General features: G+C 39.2%; 1 protein-coding gene across 1 annotated transcript in view; it reads left to right on the top strand.

Annotated features, from left to right (window-relative positions):
• The window catches only part of LOC133460072 (polypeptide N-acetylgalactosaminyltransferase 10-like), a 138642-nt gene that overhangs the window by 73302 nt on the left and 41501 nt on the right, over positions 1 to 23839 (top strand). The window contains exons 5-7 of the mRNA XM_061740585.1: positions 3275 to 3460; positions 8109 to 8292; positions 15617 to 15734. Coding sequence (XP_061596569.1) covers positions 3275 to 3460; positions 8109 to 8292; positions 15617 to 15734 — 488 coding nt within the window. The remainder of the gene's footprint in view (positions 1 to 3274; positions 3461 to 8108; positions 8293 to 15616; positions 15735 to 23839) is intronic.

Below are 23839 nucleotides of genomic sequence, written 5' to 3'. Positions count from 1 at the left end.
TGCTGAGAGACTCAAATGGATTTTTGATCATAAAGTATTTGCACTTGCTGACTATTTGGAGAAAGCGTGGGATAGGCAAAGAAAAGTAACATATATCTAAAAATATCCATTCTGGTTTTTGATTTATTTATTTATTTTGTTTTTCCGGTGTACATTGTGCAGCTCCCAATTAAGTGTGTGTGATATTGTGTATTTGATGATGATTTTCTGTTTCTGGTGTCTTATAATCCCGTAAAGGGATGGGTCTTCGGACATGACACAAAAATAAAATTCATTCATTCATTCATTCATTCATTCATTCATTCATTCATTCATTCATTCATTCATTCACAGGATGCTATCAAAAACACTCTGCTGCAAATTACAAATGATGTTGAACTGTAAATCATGTAGGCGACCTCAAATCCTCTCAAATCTTTTCAAATGGCTTTTATAGGTTTGTTGCCCGAAAATATGTTGGTGTGACATAAGTGCATGGCCACGGTGGGTGATTTTAGTGATGTATTATGGATAAGACAGACAGACAGACATCTCCTAAACGTGTGTTATAAGATCGATAGCCTGATTAAATGACGCTTTGTTAAGCAGGAGGAGATGGAGAGGAACTTGAGATTTGTGGAACAAAACCTGCTCTCAGCCATGGTTAGTCTGTTACCATGGTAACAGACTAAGTGCACGTTAACCCAGTTGGAGTTTGCAAAAAGCTGCTTCCTGAAATAAGCCACAAGCCTTAAGATGTGGGGACACGGCAACAGATGTGCAGCAGCATACTGTATGACACATACATTTAACAAAAACTAAGCCAAAACTGTGAAGCGCGAATTATATTCCTGCTGGTTCTAAAGAATGAAGTAGCTGGTGCCGCAAAAGCGAATATGCACTGGATAACCAGAACACGCCACAGAACGAGCCCAAATCATCACCCTTCTACCATCATGCACGACTTTTCTTTTATTTTTTTAAACTTGTGTTGTACATTTTTTTCCAAACCTTTCCTTTTTAATTCTGTCTCTAAGAACATTGAGCAGAAGTGTTGTGATTTTTTTAGATGCAACTTTGCAAGCCTACGCCATGCTGCCATGCTCTTTTTAGAAAGAAAAGGCTTCCAAACAAGCCCTATGAAGTCTTTCTTATATGTACTGTCATGAATGTTATCATTTAGCATGATAATTCAGACCTCAGACGGGTGAAGTCCAACTGGTGGAGTCTGATCCTCTCAGCTTTTCACAATTTTTCTCAACATTTCACGGTCTGACCTTGTGGTGGACTTGTGGAGACATTAACTCTTGGAAAGATTGGCAGCTGTCAGGAATATTTTCTCCTTTAAGTGATTTTTCTGACTATAGTATGACGGAATCAAAATGTCTTGGGAAATGGCCTTTTAACCCTGTCAAACGGGTGGGCAGCAGGAGTCTCTTATGGAAGAACAATGCTCATTCCTTTCCTCCTTTGCATCGTGTAAACATACGACTGACTGCTTCCGACCAGAAAACATATACCGTAGATGACCATTTAGTAGCCCGGGCGTTTAATATGCTAAATCCACTTGGACCCCAGGCGTTTATAAGAACCAGGCGGGTATTTGCACCAGGCTACAATTTATTTTTGCAATGAGCAGCACCAGACCATTACTTACAAAGAACATATGAGATCACCATAGTACCACTGGAACTAAAATTGTACACACTGTACACAACACAACACCTCACGACGAGCTCCCGATCACGAATCGTGAGGTTGCAAGAAAATCAAGCGTGTTTTGAAATCCTGGTCGCTCCTCGTGAAGGAATCACAGTTGAAGCAGCTACGACCCGATTGGACTCATCCTTTCACAGAGAGCATGTGCAATCTATGATGTAGCTACAAAAACTATTATTTGTAGTTCAAAGTGTTGTAAATTCACATTACAAATCATGTTTTAATAGCAAAAAAAAGCGCATTTCCAGGTAGGGTGCGTGTCGCCGCGTACCCTACGCCGTAGGCTCTGCATTGGTGTAACGCGGACCATAAATCAGCCTTTAGTGTGTAGAACTCTTTTTTCTCTTCTCATTTTGCTGGGACGCCGGTTCCTCCACCGAGACACAACTTTTGCGGTACGCGTTCTTTGTTGTGTCTAAAAATGATTCGCAGTGCACACACCCAATCAGAAACGGTACAGATATTTTGGGATTTTAATATATAAAAAAATTATAAATAATAAAGAAGGCGGAGCAGAGCGGTGACAACCTTTGTGAGCGAGGAGCGGAAATTCTCGCCGCTTCACTCTGCTCACATGCTCTGATATACAAAGACAGTTTGTCTGTGTAATGGCGACACACGGAGCTGATCAGAGCAGTATGAACGATACTGTACACAATACAATGCAAATACAGTGTTATTACCAGGTTATTACCGGTAGTCGCCCGGGCGTTTAATTGAACCGGCGTTTATTATGCCAAATGGGCTCGGACCCCCGGCGGCTATTAGAGCACAGGCGCGTATTTGCGCGCGGGCGACTATTTGGTCATCTACGGTAAATGTTGTCGGTAGAGGGCCAAACACTTACTGATAATCATTTAATCAAGTAAATCAAGCAACACCTGGCTGCTACTTACCCTCTTAATTCCAATGAAAAAAAAAAGAGCAACCTTTGTTTTTCACACATTGCTTCTGCATTTTGGCTTTTTTTTTGTCATAAAAAAAAAGATTACTATTAATGGTATTATTTCAATGCTGTTAAAGATAAAATCTACGACAGAGTATTAGGGCCAAACTAAGACAAAAAAAATGGAAATTACGAAAATAAAGTCGTAGAATTACCAGAATAAAGTCATAATGTTGTGAGAATAAAGTTGTGATATTACGAGAATAAAGTCGTAATATATAATATAATATATAAATATAACTTCATAAGATATTCCTCATTTTAACACAGGGAGAAGATGCTCTTCCTGTTAGAGTTCTCATAAACTAACACTTTATTCTCGTAATATTACGACTTTATTCTGATAAATTACCACTTTGTTCTCGTAATGTTACGACTTTATTCTATTACGACTTTATTTTCACAACATTATGACTTTATTCACGTAATTTTACGACTTTATTCTCATTATATTATGACTTTATTCACGTAATTTCAATTTTTTTTTTGTCTTAGTTTGGCCCTAATACTCCATCGTAAAAATCAAACTCGGCCACTTCCAAATATAAATCGCAGCAATAAACACGTGGCAGATGATTTCACTATTTCTGCATCTCCTCCTCCCATCCCTCCCTTTTTTCCTCTGTGCAGAGCACCTAAAGGTGGCACTGGAGGAATACATGATGCGGATGCCGAAGGTTCGCATTCTGAGAACTAAGAAGAGGGAGGGGCTGATCAGGACTCGCCTACTGGGAGCTGCCGCTGCCAAGGGAGAAGTCCTCACCTTCCTGGACTCTCACTGTGAGGCCAACGTCAACTGGCTGCCTCCACTGCTGGGTGAGGAACACACGCAGGCATACAAATATGGAACAGTGAGGATTTGGGGAATGGTTCCCCAAATGGAGCGCAGATTATCTCTTTATAGTGTGCTGAAAGCCTAAAGTCCACTGCTTAATTTGTCTGAAAGAGGCTGAAGATTGTCAGTAGTACACAGCAGTTACACATGTATTAGCATCTGTTAACCTTGTTTTGGGATCTACAAAGCACTTCACAATGTAGTTCTCACATTTTCAGACACAGTCATTGATTGTTTTCATACTGGACATGTACACCGACCGCACACTGTGCAGGGCCTTATTTCTGCAGCCACCCATCAATGAGCACATCAGAGGTGATATGAGATTCTCTGGAGAACAGTCCCCTAATTTTCAGGCTGAAAGTCAACAACTCAATAGTGAGCTGCACATGTCCTAAAGTAGACTTGTTCAACAATGGAAATGTTCAGAAAAACAGTGTGAGTAAGAATTTGAAGTTCAAACTTTTGACAAAGGATCTCAATGGATGAGAAGTTATTGTACATCCCGGAATAACAGGGTAAGGCTGTCGAGATTTCATTAGATAATTGTCATGAATTATTGATAATTAACGCTGAAATAATTGGCCAGGCAATTACAAACTCTAAAATTGTCAGGCATTAAGAGAATGCAACTGGAATGCAAGAAATTTAGAAGCGGGAGGGATTTAAGTGAAGTTTTTTGGCTTGTTGGTTAAAAAACTCAAATTCAGTTGAAATACATATAAGCTGTATTGTTTTGTCTGTGAAGAGTATAAACTGGAGTTAGGGCTGGGCGATATATCGAGATTTTAATATATATCGATATATTTTCAAACACGACATGGTACGAGACAATATCGTTTATATCGATTTAAAAAAAAAAAGATTTTTTTTTTTTTTTTTTTTTTTTACTTTTTTTTTTTAATGATTTTGATATAGCTTATTTTGTGACAAATTGACTTGAATGTTTTATTTGAGATTTGCACAAATGTTTTGTTATTTGCACAACTGTCAACCTCAGTGGAAAAGTCTGCCTGTTACTGTCTACATTGTATTAATTGCACAGTGTATTTTAATTTAATTGTTATGCAGGAAAGGGATATTTGTTTTATTTTATTCAAGAAGCATTTTTATTTTATATATGCAGGCAGTTTATTTTTATTTCATTTGTTTTATACATTTTGATATTGTGCAGATCTCTGTTAACAAAGGAACCTGTGTGACATTTGGCACGAGGCTTTGTATTAAAACTGATGTTTTTTTAAGGGTTTGCCTCAGAAAAAAATGAAGCTAACAGAGATGCTATGCTATAATGCTTTGGGGGAAACCCCAATTAAGGCACAGAAAAAATATCGAGATATATATCGAGTATCGCCATTTAGCTAGAAAATATCGAGATATGACTTTTGGTCCATATCGCCCAGCCCTAACTGGAGTGTTAGTATTATGAAGATTTTTACATCACCAGCAATTAAATTAAAAAAGGAAAACCATCAATAATCCACTGGAATTGGAATTTTGAATTAATTGAAGAAATAATTAAAAATGTCAAACTCCAAAAAACTAATATCCAAACTTTACAAAGTCATATCAAATTCAGACACTAAAACAACCATCCCAACAGCCAAATGGGAAAAGGACCTCAATCTCTTCCCCAACCCTGACTTCAGGATAAAAATGACCAGCAACACAAATGTACAACTCATACAGTAGAAAACAATTCACAGATCTTATGTCAGCCAAAGGAAAATGTTCAAAATGGGATTCCCAGACACAGACACATGCTCACGATGCATCCTGCGTAGCACTGATGATTGCTTTCATGCCACATGGCCCTGCTCACTCGTTCATCTTTTTTTGGACAACAGTAATTCGGGATCTTTCCTCTATTCTGAGCTCTAGGATCTCTCAATCGCTGTCACTCTGTTAACTCGGTAATCTGACGGAACAACCTCCCAATCAAATAGAGACATCCGCCCCTTATTTCTCTATCGCCAAGTGAACCATTTTTCAAAACTGGAAATCCCAAAACTCTTTGGATATCAGCCACTGGATCAACCTTCTCACAGAATACATCAGACTAGAAATAAAACGTATTGATGCACAATAATAATACCTGTTATCAATAATTTCTGAACTATGCAGTGCTGCGGTTATTTTAAATGCATTACATTAGTATACACATCCATACTGTACGTGCCAATCTTATTATTAGAGATACTGACCCAAAACCATACGTCCCCCACAGAGGACAAAAATGATTTGCTGGGTCTCAGGAGGATAATATATATATATATATATATATATATATATATATATATATATATATATATATATATATATATATATATATATATATATATATATATATATATATATATATATATGTATGTAAATTCACACATGCACGCCTGTATCCATCTTCTGTGTCAGGCATATATGGGCCTTAAGGTACTTTTCTTATGCCCTGCACCATGAAAAAACACAGGCTAAAACACTGAAATGCATGAGTGTGTAAGTATGTGAGACGCCTCATCAAACATGTTGATGTTGAAGTCTGAACTTCGTAATGTTCTGATTTCCTGAAAGTCCTCCCTTTCACAGTGACAGTAAAAAGATGTACAATCCTGAGACTGTTGCCAAATTGTTTTCTGGTATAGAGAACCAATCATCAAACTCTATGGACACACACACACACACACACACACACACACACACACACACACACACACACACACACACCACCAGTCCTACTGTGAGACAAAGTGCCCTCCCAGCCTCACTGACACACATACTCGCTTTCTTACTTACCCTTTTTCCATTAAGGACCAGCGTTCAGCTCTGCTTCCCAGCATGGTGCCGTCCTGTTTGGAAGCTTTTCATATCCAACAGTTTGACCCATGATACTGTCCTGTTGTGCTGTTTCAATGGTTTCTGGCAAAGTGCAACAAAAAAAAAGATTTATGTTGATTGTGACTCACTTTGAAACTTAGATCAATATTAATGGAATAAGTTATGGAGACTGTTTTGAAACGGTGACTAAAATGCATCCTTGCATTCAACTGTCAGCATCATAACAATCTATGATAATCTATTATTTCCTATGTTAAAAAGGAGAACAATCATTTGTCCATGCATTTTTTTTCTGCTTATCCAGTTTATGTTCACAAATGCAACAATCTGATCGAATATCCTTGATTTCTCCCGAAATACCATCTTCACCTTCTCAGCTGTTATCAAGCCAGATAAGAAATGTAGGTTATGACCCAAGTAAAGCACACTCCGGCTCAATCTGTGAACGAGTGTTACTCCAATTTGAAGCTGTAGTTGTGCTCATACTGTAGTAATGAAGATGGCATCATCACTTTTGCTTACCCAAGGTACCAACAAGATCTGATTTGTGGTTGACTGTGAAGTCCTAATGAAGTAAACCCAACTTTTCTTGTCTTGTGCTTTATCCCCACTTTTTTTAATGAAATATTAAAGTTAAACCTTCTTTTCTGCTGAGGATGGACTGCTGTCCTTGGAAAATGCGACAACTTTTGCTACATCAAACAAGCTGACGACTACTAAGGGGCTAGTGTTCGGCTTTCCACACTCAATTTCCTGATCATTATTAGTGCTCCACCAAAACACAAGTGCACGATTAGCACCATAACTGTAATGTCTCCGGTGAGTCATGGGTCTGTCCCAAGTGGGGCATGTCTGATACACGTTTTCTAGAAGGTAACGTATCCTGGTAAGATCCCTACACTCTTTTTACAATGGAGAGGAGCAGCAACTCTACTCTGAAGCCTCTACCAATGACTGAGCTCCTCACCCTCTCACACCCTTCAGGTTGCTCGTATTTGGGACCTCATTCTTTTTGGTCATTGGTTTCTCATTGAGTTTTGGAAATATGATCCCCTGGTAAACTGAAACTCCCACTTCAGCTCAGAACTCTTTTTTACTTTGAGTGGATTTTCCAAAGATTATTGCAGGAGTTGACCCAATATCCCTGCCAATTGCCTGCTCTGTTCTACCTCCACTTTTGAATATGTTTATTCCAGTATTTGTGGCAGAAATTAATTCCCAATCCACCTTTTTCATTCTGAAGGATATGACTTTAGACTAAGTCGGGGAAATGATCATCCCGGGTTTACCATACTAACCTGGGAAGCATCATAGCACCAAGCCTCCAAATCCAACAGAATAAAAGCTGGACAACACCACTGATGCAAACCTAAATTAACCAAACTGGGGCTGAAACTCACTTTAAAGAAAAAGCAACACTGCTATAGCTAAACTTAACCTTTTCTTGGATTATGAGGTAACTTTAACGTACTATAAAGCTTAATTTTGGTTAACCAAATCAAAAATGTAGGTATATTCTATGCAGTGGGGGTTAAGAGCGGGAAATCTGCACAGACTAATGGATGACCGGACTGACGGATGAACAGACTTGTTTTGACTTCATATAACAGAGATAACAGCAGAAAGTACAGACTTTCAGTGTTGCTTCCGTTGATAGCAGATAATGTAAAGACATTGAAGAGAAAAATAGATAATAAAAATCCATGTAGTGATTCTTCTTGGAAACGTTTTGGAAAACACATGTTTTTCTTAAAACAATCAAACAACAACACTTGTCCCCCCCACTCTGTATTTCAGACCGAATCTCCCAGAACAGGAAGACCATTGTGTGTCCCATGATCGACGTCATCGACCACAACAACTTTGGTTATGACACACAGGCGGGGGACGCCATGCGAGGGGCGTTTGACTGGGAAATGTACTACAAACGGATCCCCATCCCTCCAGAGATGAAGACGGACGATCCCACTGAGCCTTTTGAGTGAGTGACGATACATTTCACCAACAGAAGTAAAATTAGGCCATAAACGGAGAGGCAAAGCTGGACCACAAAACAGCTTCTCTCTATATTTTTTAACTTTTGTTTGTATTTGTTTGGAAGAGGAATGAAAATACTGGTCTTGAAGTTGGGTTTTGTTATCACCTTAGAAGCTTTTGATGAGTTTCGTTCCTATCAATATTTGATGCATCTTTTGAAGAAAATGGAAACTTTCTCACCAAGTAAAAAGAGTTCTTCCATTTTTGAGAAAGAGTTGTGATGCATAAAGAGAGGGGGCTCCGTGATGATGCATTGAAAGTGATAAACACTTCATGACACACACACCTAAATGCAACTGAAATACTGTGGTGATATCTTGAGACGAATGTTAAAAAAGATTAGTGATCCAAAAGACTGATACAAGGAACAGCTATTTTAAGTCACTGTAGCTAAGAATGATCTACAAGCGGTTGAACCCCGGACGTGCTTAGTATTGCCGCCATGTTTTTTCCCTTTTTTGCTATCATAAATTATAGCATAGTGAGTCTGTATTTGGATTATACAAAGACCCGCTATGATCAGATCATTTTGTATTAGAAACCTTTATTTTGAAGATTGTGTTTATATTTACTGCTGTCATGTGCAGCACTGACAACTTCACTCCTGGAGATTCCCTCAATTGATCAACCTCTGCCACACCTTAACGTTATCCACCTGTGTCTCATTGTCTGTGTCTCTTTATTAACTCACCACATGCAGCTTCCCTTTGTAAGTTCGTCTTTGCCCCTTGTGCTCAGCATCTTTTGCTTTTTGTCGTCCCTTGATCCTTGATCCAGCATGTATTTTGGACTTGCCTCTGTCTCTGTTTTTTACGGTGGCCGACAAGGGCCAAACGCACTGCAACGGCAACGGCTCTCGGCCGAGACCGAACAGCTGACTGAATCACAGTGTTTACATCCATGGTTTAAACATACAGCGAGAACGGTAATGTGATTTTTATCTGACTATATTTATATACAATGTTTATATCACTGTACAACGCTGTACATTGTATCATCTGGTGTAAAATATAATAAAGAAACGTTTCGTAATGGATGTAAACACTGTGGTTCAGTCAGCTGTTCGGTCTCTCTCTACGTCCCGTGTGTCTGTCCATTGAGCTGTTACACCGAGAGCGCCCCCTGCAGGTTTGGAGCACTTCTGGTTGTAGTGACCGGTTATGAAGCGTTTTTCTTTTGAAGATGGTTTCTTGTTTTATATCGTTTTGTGCTTTGCATCGTTTCTCTATTTGCAGAGCGTTTGATGATGCTGCATTTGTCTTTGTTTTTTGCTGCACGTTTTTTCATTTGCAGCACGTTCCTCTTTTTGTACCTCGTTTCGAGTTTGTGAATTTGAATCGTTTCTGTACTTGAAGCCATTTTCCTTAACTGAGACGCATTAGGTCGTTGCAGTGCGTTTGGCCCTTGTCGGCCACCGTAGTTTTTGGATACCTCAGCCTGGAAACCTACTTTGTGAACCGACCCTGGATGGTATTAAAGGTTTATTGAGTTTTGTCACTGAGCGGAGTCTTGCATCTGTGTGCTTTCCCTCCTGCCCGCATGACAACTGCGTGATAACATTTAAAAAACATGCTAATACATTATCTAACAAAAAGAAACAAAAAATGTGCGTCATACTAACCTGGGAAGCATCATACCACTTGCTGGAGGTCTCTGCTCAACAAATCCAACAGAATAAAACCAGCTGGACAACTCCACTGATGCAATCCTAAACTAACCAAACTGGGGCTGGAAATAAATTTAAAAAATCAACACTGCTATAGCTAAACTTAACCCTTTTCTTGGGTTATGAGGTAACTTAAGCTGGGCATACAATGTGCGATATTTGAAATAGTTTGAGACTGCCCCATCTCACACTGCACGACTAGATCGCTGAGTTCAAAAGTTCACAGTCCACGATTTATGGTCTCACACTGTACGTCCCGATGCTCGGATGCGACCCGTCTGCTCACACTATACGATCATAATCCTCCCATCGGACTTCATAATTTTTAGACACAACAATGAACGCATACCGCAAATTTGTGTCTCGGCGGAGGGACCCGGCGTCCCAGCAAAATGAGCACAACAGAGAAGTGTTCAACAGCACACAGAGCACACACTAAAGGCTGATTTATGGTTACACCAACCCAGAGCCTACGGCGTAGGTTACGCGGCGTCGCACCCCGTACGGTGGGGGCGCCGCGTACCCTACGCCGTATGCGTATGGTTGGGCAGACGTGGGAAATGCGGTCTTTTTTTTCTGTTATTAAAACATGATTTTTAATGTGAATTTGCAACACTTTAAACTACAAATAATAGTTTTTGACGTGACATCAGAGATTGTGCATGCTCTCTGCGAAAGGATGAGGCAAATCGGGTCGTAGCTGCTTCAACTGTGCGATTCCTTCACGAGGAGCGACCAGGATTTTAAACACGTTTGATTTTCTTGCGAGCACACGATTTGTGATCGGGAGCTCGTCGTGAGGTGTTAATGTCTCGTCGTTACCCCACGTTTACTGCACAAGGCACGACCAACGATTGGGTCAAAATCCGGCCTGATCCAAAAAATAGTCGCACGACTGGAAAATCGGCTCAAAACGAGCCGGTAATCGCACAGTGTATGCCCGGCTTTAGACGTACTGTCTATAAAGCTTAATTTCGGTTAACCAAGTCAAAAGTGAAGGTATATTGAATGCAGTGGGGGTTAAGAGTGGGAAATCTGCACAGACTAATGTAATGGATGGCTGGACTGATGAACAGACAAAAGCATGCTGATACATTATCTAACAAAAAGAACAAAAAAAGTGTGTTCAAAACAATTATTTAAAATTTGTTTTTATGCAAATGTTTTTGTGTGAACAGGCTTGACTCTACTGCATCAATCCAATGAAATAAACATGTTAAATGATCACACACTGATGTAAAGTTCAGATGCCCTTAAAACATTAGTGCTTTTGTTGATATTATACTTTTTTTTTTAATTATTTGTTTGATATTATACAGCAAACAGCCAAGAAGTCTGCTCATTTATCCAGGATGCCTTTTGTGCAGCTGTGACTGGTAATGTAGAGGGCGAGCAAATACATGTTTTCATCACTTTAATTGACTAAACAAGGTAATTAGTCAAGTACTGCAAACAAGCTGCGGGAGAATTTAAGAAAACACCAGTGTGTTTTAAAATATTTGCCATTTTTCAGAGATTTTAAAACTAAGCCAATCATCCAGACGTTTTTTTTTCTTATGTTAATATAATTGTTTTAACTCTTGGGGGATAGTAAATTGTGCTGAACTGGCTGTTTCTCACTTCCCGTGAGGCATGGGAACCCCTGGAGCGTTTCCCTCAGCTGACGATGCCATAGCCGCCCAGTTTTCCCTTTAATTGATCCTCCATGGGGACAACTTCAGTGAGAGCAGACCACCTGCTGGTTTCTCCTGCCTGATAAAAAGCTTGCTTCCATGATGACCTGGCACGCATGCAAATGTTTGTGATGATGTTTCTTCAGAGGACTGAGGCAGAGAGAAAAATATAAGAAAACTAATTAATTAACAGAGGTGGGTAGAGTATCCAAAAATTGTACTCAAGTAAAAGTACTGTTACTTCAGAATAATATGACTCTAGAAGTAAAAAGTAGTCATCCAAATAATTACTTGAGTAAAAGTAAAAAAGTACTTGGTGAAAAAACTACTCAAGTACTGAGTAACTGTTGAGTAACGTCTGATTTATTTTTTTAACACAACCATTCAAACAGACAAAAGTACAAAATAATCATCTTCAGGCAAATTAAATCAATAAAATAATAAAATAAATTAAAATTAATAAAAAATTGCTTAAATTAAAATAATCTTAAAGTAAATTCAAGTACTTTAATACATAATAAAATAAATAAAATAATAACAGAATAGAAAAATAAAATAAGCACAAGTAGCACAAAATTTCAAGCCTTTGTACTTTTCTTTTTAACCAGGCAGAACTAGAACAAACATGAACTCATAGAAACTCTGTGTGTGTTTGAGTCTGTGTAAATGTGACAAAACATGCAAAAACAAACATTTTTCCCAAAGAATCACTCAGTGATGTCATGAGATTGACGCGTATGCGGATAAAAGGGATAAAAGAAAAGTAACAGCTCAACGTAGCCTAATGTAGCGGAGTAAAAGAAACAGTTTCTTCTTCACAAATCTACTCAAGTAAAAGTAAAAAGTATAGTGATTCAAAACTACTCCTAAAAGTACAACATTTCCCAAAACTTACTCAAGTAAATGTAACGGATTAAATGTAACTCGTTACTACCCACCTCTGTTAATTAATAATCAAAATCAGAGCTCTGTTGATGAGATTCGGTTGTAGGTTGTGCGGGACGGAGTTGAGGAAGAGCTTCATGGGGAAATCTGACATAAACGCGTGTTTACATGTTTGTACCTGCGCCTCCAGTCTTCCTCAAGTGTACAGCATGCAACAACTAACGAGCCCTGCACTCAACAGCACAGGGCTCGTCACGGCACACAGACACTCAGCAGGGGGTTAATTGGCTGTGCTCTGTGCAGAGCATCTTCATTATGTGGTGAGAAATAGTGTCACCATAAATACATATGCTCAAGTATTGTGTGCACCACCTCCCATTGTGTTCATGTACTCATTTTATCTTTTTGCTGTTGTCAAAACATAAGCCTCTGTTTTGAGATTACAGTTTTTGGGAGTATTCCAGAAACTCTGAACTCAGAGTGAGCTGTAAAACCTCAATTTTTGGCCCAAAAAAGCATGGAATATGTTAATCACCATAGAAAAATAGTTTCGGCTGGGATAGAGTTTTTACTTTTTTATTTTTTTTAGGTTATGTAGTGTTTAGGTCTTTGTTCACTAAGGCCAGGGCTTGGTCACTGCCACACAATAGCATTCCCTTTTTGGGGAAAAAAAAATAAATCATGCAGTGGGAAAAATAATCTTAATGCTGTACACCACAAAAAGCTGATAAGAGCAGACACTGATGTGTTATCTAGACTTCAGGATATTTCTGGTGAATAGTTACTGTCTTTTAGTGATGTATCTGAAAGAAAAACATTCTGCACCTTGGTATTTCAAGTCAGAGCTGCCCTTCCATCTCGGGCTAGGAAAACACTGCTTTCTCTACCGGAGACCTTAGTGAAGCTCAGTAAAAGCTAACCTCATCATCTCAATTTGTGTTTGCATTTTTTTTCACATTGTATTTCCATTGCAGTTAAAACTACGGAAGAGTATTAGGGCAAGGCAGGAGAAAAAATATTTGAGAGGGGAAGATTTGTTTTTATTGTGCACTTCGAGAAAAAAGTTGAAATGTCGAGAAAAAAGTCGAAATGTCGAGAAAAATAGTCAAAATGTTGAGATTAATGTTGAAGTACAATTTCGAGAAAAAAGTCGAAATGTCGAGAATAATGTTGAAATACAATTTAAAGAATATAGTCAAAATTTTTTTCTCAACATTTCAACTTTTTTCTCGAAATTGTACTTCAACATTATTCTCGACATTTCGACTTTTTTCTCCTCAACATTTCGACATTTTTCTCGAAATTGTGCTTCAACATTAATCTCGACATTTCGACTTTTTTTTCATCATTTCGACTTTTTTCTCAACATTTCGACTTTTTTCTCGAAATTGTATTTCAACATTAATCTCGACATTTCGACTTTTTTCTCGAAGTGCACAATAAAAAATTTTTTTCCCCTTTCAAATATTTTTTCTCCTGCATGGCCCTAATACTCTTCCATATAAAACAGCATAGCAAGTAAGTAGGTATATTTTTATTTGAGATAAAAAACCATAAAGTGCTTCGCAATAAAACACAGGGCAACACAGGAAAAAATAAATAGAACTAAGCAAAAGAAACTTTAAAAAGACATGATTTAGCTACCTTTTTAAATTAGATTTCAGAGTCAACAGAACTCAGGCTGAGAGCAAGGTAAAGTAGTTCCAGTAGGAGGGAGCCACTGCTGCCAAGGCTCTGCCACCTTTAGTTTTCAGCCGTGTTTGCTTCACAGCGAGCAGACCCTGATCCTGGGATCTCAGGGACCTGCTGGGGACAGAAGGCTGCGAAAAACCTCCAATATAAACTGGTGCTTCATCATTTAGAGCTCTACTATATATGTTAAAACGAGAATTTTAAAATGCAGTCTAGTGAATAGGGAGCCAGTAGCCTGTGTAAGATCCACCGAAAGGGCATCATAAAAATGATTTCCAAAAGGAAAAGAAAATGAAATATCAGTTGAATTTATTTATTTCACACTGTTCACATGAATGATCATGTACTGTATGCATTTGTGATTATTTGACAAGTTATTCTATGCAACTACACAGGTGTGTGTGTGTGTACGTGTATGTATGTATGTATGTATGTATGTATGTATGTATGTATGTATGTATGTATGTATGTATGTATGTATGTATGTATGTATGTATGTATGTATGTATGTATGTATGTATGTATGTATGTATGTATGTATGTATGTGTATATATATATATATAAATGTATAATATAATCTGTTGTGGAACTGACTGCTCGGGTTTAATTAATGCAATATTGCAACACGCATGGATTCATCTTATCCACAATTAAATACTTGTTTGTGTCACGGCTGAAGGTTAAATAGTGAATTAAAGTTCAGAGGTCCTCTTTATTGGAACACCTTACCACACAATATTAGAGAATGCTCGAGCACAAATAATTAAAAAAAACAAATCACAACGTTTTTTGCTAGCCCAGCTTAGCAAAGCTTAACAATCAATGTCCGGTTCTTCTCTGCACATCCTCATTAGATTCCTGCTTTTGTTTTTCTAGTAATTTAGCTTAAAACATAGTTGTCCTATGTTTTACATATCTCTGTAGATATTGTTTGTTTCATTATAGGAGGAACCATCGACAAGCCCTTGTGGCTTTTTTTGGTTCCTCCCGCACATGTTTTCTGGTACATTGTATTTCTTTTGTTTCCTTTTTTTTTCTACATACTGTTCGTCTGAACTTTTGCCGGTTGTATATTTTTTTTATGTGCAAATAAACTAAAACTAAAAAAAAAAAAAAAAAAAAGTTTAAGAGGCCACGTGACTTTCATCCACCACAGAGGACACACAAGTCATCAAGTAAACACGTGAAAATGTAACTTTTTACCAATTTGTTTGGATTTGTTTTTCTTTCTATGAGAGAAAGAAAGAAACGCTACAGCTGCTTATGTACAGTATACAGTACGGGTTTGGTTTTGTGCAAAGCTGTTGTAGTGCACGTGGTTACTGTACGTGTGATACGTTGTGTCTTCCAGGTCACCAGTGATGGCAGGTGGACTGTTTGCCGTCAACAGGAAGTGGTTCTGGGAACTGGGAGGATACGACACAGGTCTGGAGATCTGGGGAGGAGAACAGTACGAGATCTCCTTCAAGGTGAGTACATAATACATACAGTGCCTTGCGAAAGTATTTAGCCCCCTTGAACTTTGTGACCTTTTGCCACATTTCAGGCTTCAAACATAAAGATATAAAACTGTAATTTTTTGTGAAGAATCAACAACAAGTGGGACACAATCATGAAGTGGAACGAAATTGATTGGATATTTCAAACTTTTTTAACAAATAAAAAACTGAAAAAGTGGGCGTGCAAAATGATTCAGCCCCCTTAAGTTAATACTTTGTAGCGCCACCTTTTGCTGCGATTACAGCTGTTAGTCGCTTGGGGTTTGTCTCTATCAGTTTTGCACATCGAGAGACTGAAGTTTTTGCCCATTCCTCCTTGCAAAACAGCTTGAGCTCAGTGAGGTTGGATGGAGAGCATTTGTGAACAGCAGTTTTCAGTTCTTCCACAAATTCTCGATTGGATTCAGGTCTGGACTTCCACTTGTTGTCGATTCTTCACAAAAAATTACAGTTTTATATCTTTATGTTTGAAGCCCGAAATGTGGCAAAAGGTCACAAAGATGAGTGACGGACACTGGCTGATTTATGGTTCCGCGTTGCACCAACTCAGAGTTTACGGGGTAGGATACGTGGGGACGCGAACGTACGGTGCGCGTCGCCGCGTACCCATCGCCGTAGCCATGCCGTAGATTTAACGCGGAACCATAAATCAGGCTTAACGTGGGCGCATTGTCAGTTTTCTTTTCGTCTTTTCAACTGAGCACGCAAACACAAACTGAGGGTGCAATGCATACTTATGCACCATCGTAGAACCGGGCCTGGCATAATATATGTCCGTATTGGTTCAATACGGAACTTTTAATTCCCAATTTCTAACTCCTACCTGGAGGTGAAGCCCGAGTCCTCCCCGCTGTCTGGCACATAGAAAGATCTGGGCACAGACGCAGCAGGTCCTGTTGTCCCGCCACAAAGATTTTGCTGGCCTTAATGTTTCCTGTGTTTTATTTTGTTATTATTGATCAATTTAGTGTTGATGTGTGTGTGACAGACGTGTGTATGGGGCGTTAATGAAAATACGGGACAAATCGCGTCCCGTATGCACCATTTTTTTCCTCAAATAAAGGACGATTCCGTATTTTACGGGACGGGTGGCAACCCTACTTGCAAGTCTTCTTTTATTCGACGTATCCAGGCTAAAATGCTCCCGAACATTTGAAGTTTTGTTACCCGCAGCTGCGCTGGGACGCAAAAAAAAAAAAAGGCTGCGCTGAGACGTCCTGCAGCGCGGCTGTCGGCAGAGATTGTATGAGGTGAAGTGAAGTGAGATGCCTCACTCCATTGGGGAAAAAAAACGTCTGGTGACAATTTTGATTATCGCTTTTTTGTCGACAACGTCGACGAATCGTTGCAGCCCTAATTATGATCGGAACACAAGCCATTTCACGGCCCGGTAGTAACGGCTCTATGGACCGGGACCGGTCCGGGGACCGGGGGTTGGGAATCACGGTTCTAGATCCATTCTAGTCTGTGTTCTAACGGTCTGAAGAAAGATTAGAGTCTCTTTGTGATTGCTTGAGGTGACGTTTCCTTGGAAAATAATGTTTTGATATTATTCATCATTTTAAGCTTGATGCCCATCCACCGTTTGATTTTTCTATATTTGCTTCATCATGTTCAGGGTTACAGGGCGTCCTAACCTCAGCAGGCCAATAGTCCAACAATAAACCACCGCACACACTCACCTTACTGCTCCATTCCATTGTGAATCCCCTAACAACCAAACAGGCGTGTTTTTGAGTCGTCAACATGTTCCAGCCAGTGCAGGGAATCTGGCACGGTCACTGTGCGGAAGATAAACCTGTGAAGAAAGGCAGTGATGCTGTACAATATTCAACAAAGAGACAATATCAAAGAAGAAACAGCGATGCAGCAACAAATCACAGCACAAGCTCGCGCCGGCACTATGTCATTCTGAAATTTGACCATTTCCCACTTCAACTTTGAAGTGTAAAATGTAGTGCTACACCCAAATCCAGTGCTAAAGGTGAAGATTTCTTACATTTAAAGCTCTGAGTGTGAAAAGAAAGATAAGCCTCCTCATGACCCGTGGCTCAAGCCTGGTGAGAAAAGCTTGCGCGTTTTTTTAATACTGGTTTGAAGCTTTTCATCTTTTTTAAGTAATTACTGAGATAATATCCAGTACCAAGGTTATTATTTCAGCCAAGATTATCGTACTATGAAAGTTTTGCTATCAACACATGCCTTGCTGTGCCTCCCAGGTCTACTTTATACACTTAGATATTCAATTTGGTTTCCTCTTTATTAAGATCCCCATTAGCTGATACGCCACAGACAGCCAGTCTCTCGAGGTGAGAAGATTAACAACTCTCATACTAATCCTTACATCCCAACTGCTGCTCCCACAGACAACCGGGCTCCACTTGCATGTGAAACGCTTTTGTTCATTGGTATAGTTAATCTAAAGCTCCATCCTGGCGACGCTGTTATGGGAGCACCAGGCATTTCCCGCTCTCACAGCGAGATAATGTCAGAACTTACAGGCTCCAAGAGCGGAGAGGCAATATGACCTCGGATGCAGGGTGAAAGGATAAAACCGACTGTGGATTCTTTCCAAAGACTTACACTTGTGCAAACATTTCACAGAGCAGCTCCAGGCAGAAATAATTAAACTCCAAGACCGGTGCCAGAAGAAAAACAGTGTTTATTCAGAGCAGGAGGTGAATTACTGGCAAACAGTTGACACGAAGAAAAGTCTTCTAAAAACCTTAGTTTAAAAACCAAAGTACACGATAGTTTTCCCTTCCCGAATGTTGGGGGATAGAATATTATTGACATAAATTTGATAACTAAATGCATTAATGCCATCCACATTTCTCACAGTAATGGTAAAAAAAAATCATCTCTCTCAGTGATTGGTAAAATAAACCTGTCACGTCACCTTAAATGAGATACATTGATCTCTGCTTTCTAGTAATACGGACTGGGAGATCAAGCTGAAGGAATAATCTCAGATAATATACAGCGGCTGATTCACCTCCATTATTGACTCCACTGCTACAAACGCTGAAGCTATTTGAAAAGCTCGGGGGGCGCGTCAGAGTTTTAACAATAACAGTCGGGTTTTGTGATCTGCCTTATAATTCAACAGCACTAAAGATCATTGAAACTAACTGGCTGTCATCAGGCCAGCTGACAGTCTTGCCTGGGCCCTGGACAAAATAATCTAAGATGGGCCCCCCTGCGCCCGGATCTCTCCTTCTCCCTCTTCCTCTCCTCTCCCTCTGCTCTTCAGGTTTTTATACAAGCTAATGGACGTTATCATTAGAGCTAGCCAGTTAGGTTAAGTTACAAGGTTGGTAAACGTTGTAACTGTTTCTTACCTTGCTCTACGCTGACTTTATTAATTCCAGCTTCACCGTCACCACCTTTTTAAAATATTTGTGTGGAGAATCTCTGAGGCCTCTATTTTCTTCTTCTCTTCTTCTCTTTTCTCTTCTTTTCTGAGCACCGGACTTGTGCTGACCGGACATTTTGACCATTCTAATGGTTGAATTAAATGATAACATCAAATTTTGATCAGCGGCCAAACCATTTTTGTGTTGGGGGTGGGGGGGGTTCTTGACCACAAGGACAATTAAGAAGAAAACAAATAACAAGCTTTTATGTAACTCAAATACTACATATTTTTTCCACAAATAGGCATATTTTGAAACATTTTGAAAAATGATTCCATATTTTAATGAGAATACATTTTTTTTTTCTTTTCCAGTTCTGCCAGTTCTTGTCTTTTTGTCTTTTGCTCTGCCCAACTGGTCTCCAGCAGGAGGGTTATGATCCAGGTCCTGCTCAAGGTTTCTTCCCTCCTAAAGGGGAGTTTTTCTTGCCACTGACTGCGTTTACATGCAGTCAATAACCCTTTTAAAACTCGAATATTGGCAATAACCCGAATTTGCACGGCCATGTAAACACCAATAACCCCTTTGAATAACCCAAATTTGCTCATATTCGGGTTTTTAAAAACCTGAATATGACCCCTGGGTTACTCCTTTTAAAACCCGAATATTGGGTCATGTAAACGCCAAACGGAATATCCCCATCAAACGGAACATGAATTAGTTTTCTGCGCATGCTCTTTTCGCAAGGAATCCTGGTCTTTTGAGTCCAGGAAGTTCTTATAAACACGGAGAAACGCAAGACCAGGAGGAGACTAATCACTTCATAAATGTAATGAAGGATATGAACATTTCTGCATTTGTAGACGGTAGAAAGTACGGGGATAGCGAGATTTACAAGGAGGTGAGCGAAAAGTTGCGCGAAGCAGCATTTGTTTTGAATTTGGATACAGGAAGAAGAAGCGGAAATGACGGGAATTGTGTCATGATGTTCTTCCCGCGTCGCTGTTTTGATCCAGATATCCCGAATGATTAATTACCATGTTAACGGAATATTCTGAATGTTTCAGTAACCGGAATATTAGCAATAACCCGAATTTTGACTGCATGTAAATGTAGTCACTGTTTGGCTTAAGGTTTTTCTCCCACTAGGGGAGTTTTTACCTGCCATTGTTTATGTAATGTTTATGTAATAATTGCTCGGAGGTCATGGTCTGGGTCTCTGGAAAGATCCTAGAGACAACTTATGTTGTAAGACACTATATAAATAAAATTGAATTGAATTTTGTTAAGAAAATGTAATGAACAAACATGCAGGGTTTTGGGTTGTTTCTTTAAATGTTTTGTTTCTCAGCCACATTCTTCTGGTGGCTTCATCTACTTAGAACTTCTGCTCAAAGTGCCACAACTATAAGGGATTTTCCAAAATACTGGATGAAAACTAAACCCCTTTCTAACTTTTAACTGTCAACCAATTACCGAGCAGCTGCCTGCATTTGGTGATCAGACAGTCGCTGTATTTCCGTGAGCAGGGGAAGATTTACAGGGCCTCAGCTGTCGACGTGGCCGCTGCCTTTTGGGAACCTACATGGGGCCGAAACATGTCCCTGCCAGAGGTGTCTTCAGTATTCACATTTATTACTCAGGTAGAAGTATAGATACTAGAGTTTAAAAATACTCCTGTAGAAGTTGAAGTATCAACTCAAGTTTTTTACTCAAGTAAAAGTATAAAAGTACTGGTTTCAAAACTACTTAAAGTATAAAAGTAAAAGTAATGTAAGGGGGAAAAAAGCCATTAAGGACAAAAGCCATTGAAAATGAATGTATCTTAGTATAATGCAAATATTAAAGAACCATATATGTGTACTATTGAGCATTAACATGTGTTTCAGAGAGCAGGAGATATGATGACTAGTTGCCTATAAGTATTGTAATGGTGCAAAAAGTCAAACTTCAGAGGCATGTTATCATTTATCCTAACCTTTATTGGAATGTACATCCAAGTTTAGTTGCAGGAATCTGAGGGAACGGATGTAAGAACAAAACTGGACAAGAACATCTGAAACAACCACAACCAAATTCACTCTATCTGGATGGAGCAATTTAACTGGATAGTTTTTTTTTAAATGCCGAAATGAAATAGAGTAATGAGGCTGTTTTTAAAATGTAAGGAGTAAAAAGTACAGATAATTGCGTGAAAATGTAAAGAGTAAAAGTAAAAAGTCGTCTGAAAAATAATTACTCCAGTGAAGTATAGATAACCAAAATTTCTACTTAAGTAAGGTAACAAAGTATTTGTACTTCGTTACTTGACACTTCTGGTCCCTGCCGGGGGTAACATACTCCGAGCAGCCCCGAAAAACTGGTTGGAGGTCTGTTTACGCTGTGCTGACACAGTATGCTGAAGGAAACAATGTTGCTCAGGCATCTTAGTGTCCCCTTTGAGTACAAGGCATCTCTTTGACTTTATCTCATACATGGCCACCGTTACAGCGTCTGTCAACAGCAAACAGAAACACAGCAACCAGGAATAGCTCCTTCAATGCTAATCATGTCACTCTGAGTTTGTTTTCTTGGGGTTTTTTTGCCTCTTCTTTATCACCACCTTCACTTTCTTTTATATACCGGCAGATGACAGACAGAAAAGGTGGTATGGAGTGGTAGATTGCTCTGTCGTAGTAAAATGCGATGCAGCTGCTTGAAGGATTGGGGAAAAGGTCAGCTTTGTTACACGTCTACCGGCCTGTGTTGTATTCTGAACCTCAACTAATGTAAATGCACCTAATGAGATGAGTTCTAGTCCTCCTGACTAAAAGCTGCTCTTATAATCAATATCTACAGCAGCCCCTCTGTGAATAAGGGGGGTTCTTTGATAATACACTGCCCTCCTGTTGCTTTTTTTTCCCAACACAACACATTCAAACAGCATTTGATAGCCAGAGATGGTCCTTCAGGGATCAATAAATGCTCAGTTACTTGTGTAATCCTTTTCATCCTCTGTGAGCCGGTAAGGTCACTCTGACCGCCTTAAACTGCCGTGCATCACTGGGATATTTTGTCACACACACACTGAAGTTGCTCTTGGTATCGTTTGGTAGTCATTCCTAAACTTCCTAAATGTAAAGTTACATGTAAAGTACCGTATTTTCCGCACTATAAGGCGCACCGTCTATAAATGGCCTATTTCAAAACCATCTTCATATCTAAGGCGCACTGCATTATAAGGCGCATGGAATATACAGTAAGATACCGTACTATAGTGGCGGGGGTTGAGTTACGTCAGAGACGTTCTATAAACGAGACAGCCCACTACGGTTGTGTTTCCTGTATCTGTGTCACGTGACTGCCACGCCCCTTTAGGAGACTAACAGCAGGTCCTGAGTCTATTGAGTCCTATGGGAAAAGGGAACGTGAGCACAGATTATTACCAATTCCTTCACCCCATAGTAACCTAAGTAAATATGGGACCCATTTTTCAAAAGCCACAAACCTTCTGAACATTCTGACACCAAAATGGCAATTTTCAGACCGACAGATTAGGAGAAAATGAACTTTGTTTGAGACCTGTCTCTGTCTGAGCAACACACTCTCGTGAGATTTGGCTGTCGTAGCTCTGCTCAGAGTCGTCGGTCACTGCAGAACTGCCAAAGTCGTTTTCCCATCGGATAAAATTAAGTTTAAAACTAAAATAAAACTTGCTTCTTGCTTAATAATACTGTTATTGTTATTATTTAAGTCTTTTTGGAAGAAAGTTGTACTGTATCTAGTGTTGTATGTTCCAAAACGATGTGGGGAGAGGGGTGGCCACGCCCACTTAGGAGACCGGAAGTGTATACCATTTCATACCATTGGCAGTAACGGTAATGCATTATCTTCTGTATAGAGTATCTTTGGTTACGTATCTGATGGAGCTGCGCTACAGGAAATGCAAAAAAAAACAAAAAACAAGTAGTACCGTAAGTCAAACTTTGTTAACATAATAAAAACCAGCTTTGGTCCGTCTCGTCACAGTTGCCTTTATGCGAGTCGGCGTCCCTGCTGTTGTCTTTAACGTCTGTGACCATTCCTGTCAGTTTTAGCGCCGTTACTTCCACGACACCAACTACATTAACCACAATCCCCCTGACTACAGTAACTGAAATTACCGTAATGATCATATATAAGGTGTACTGCAGGTTTTTGAGAAAATTAAAGGCTTTTAATGAATGAATGAAGTTTATTCAGTCATGACAACAAAAAACACAACACCAAAAAAAAACATTGTGCACAGCATTAACATTTCATACAAAACCAAAAATGTGTTGAACAATAACTGAAAAGGCATAGGCAGAAGCAAACTGCTTATAAAAGCCTATCCTATATTAACAACTTTCTTTTTGTGGCTACCGACCTCCAGAAAACCAAAAAGAAAATAGAAAAGCAAAGAAACAACAGAAAAGCAAAGAAACAACAAAAGGCAAAGAAACAATAGAAAAGCTAAGAAACATTTACAGATGGTCAATTGCACTTATAAGCTTCAAAAATAGCTTTACAAACCATTTTTTTAAAAACCAAAAGAGAATGACATGTTTTTAAATGTATGTTGGCATCATTCCAGAATTTAACTCCAGTAATGGAGACACATCTCCTTTTAATACCTTTTTTAGCTTTTTGTACAGTGAAATTGTAGAGACCCAAATTATAGGGAGTTTCCTGAATTGAAAAGAACCTCTGTATTGAGTC

This window comes from Cololabis saira, chromosome 14 (assembly GCF_033807715.1).
Source record: "Cololabis saira isolate AMF1-May2022 chromosome 14, fColSai1.1, whole genome shotgun sequence".
Taxonomy (NCBI): Eukaryota; Metazoa; Chordata; class Actinopteri; order Beloniformes; family Belonidae; genus Cololabis; species Cololabis saira.
The sequence above is the reverse complement of the archived record's forward strand: the minus strand, read 5'-3'. Positions and strand labels throughout refer to the sequence as shown.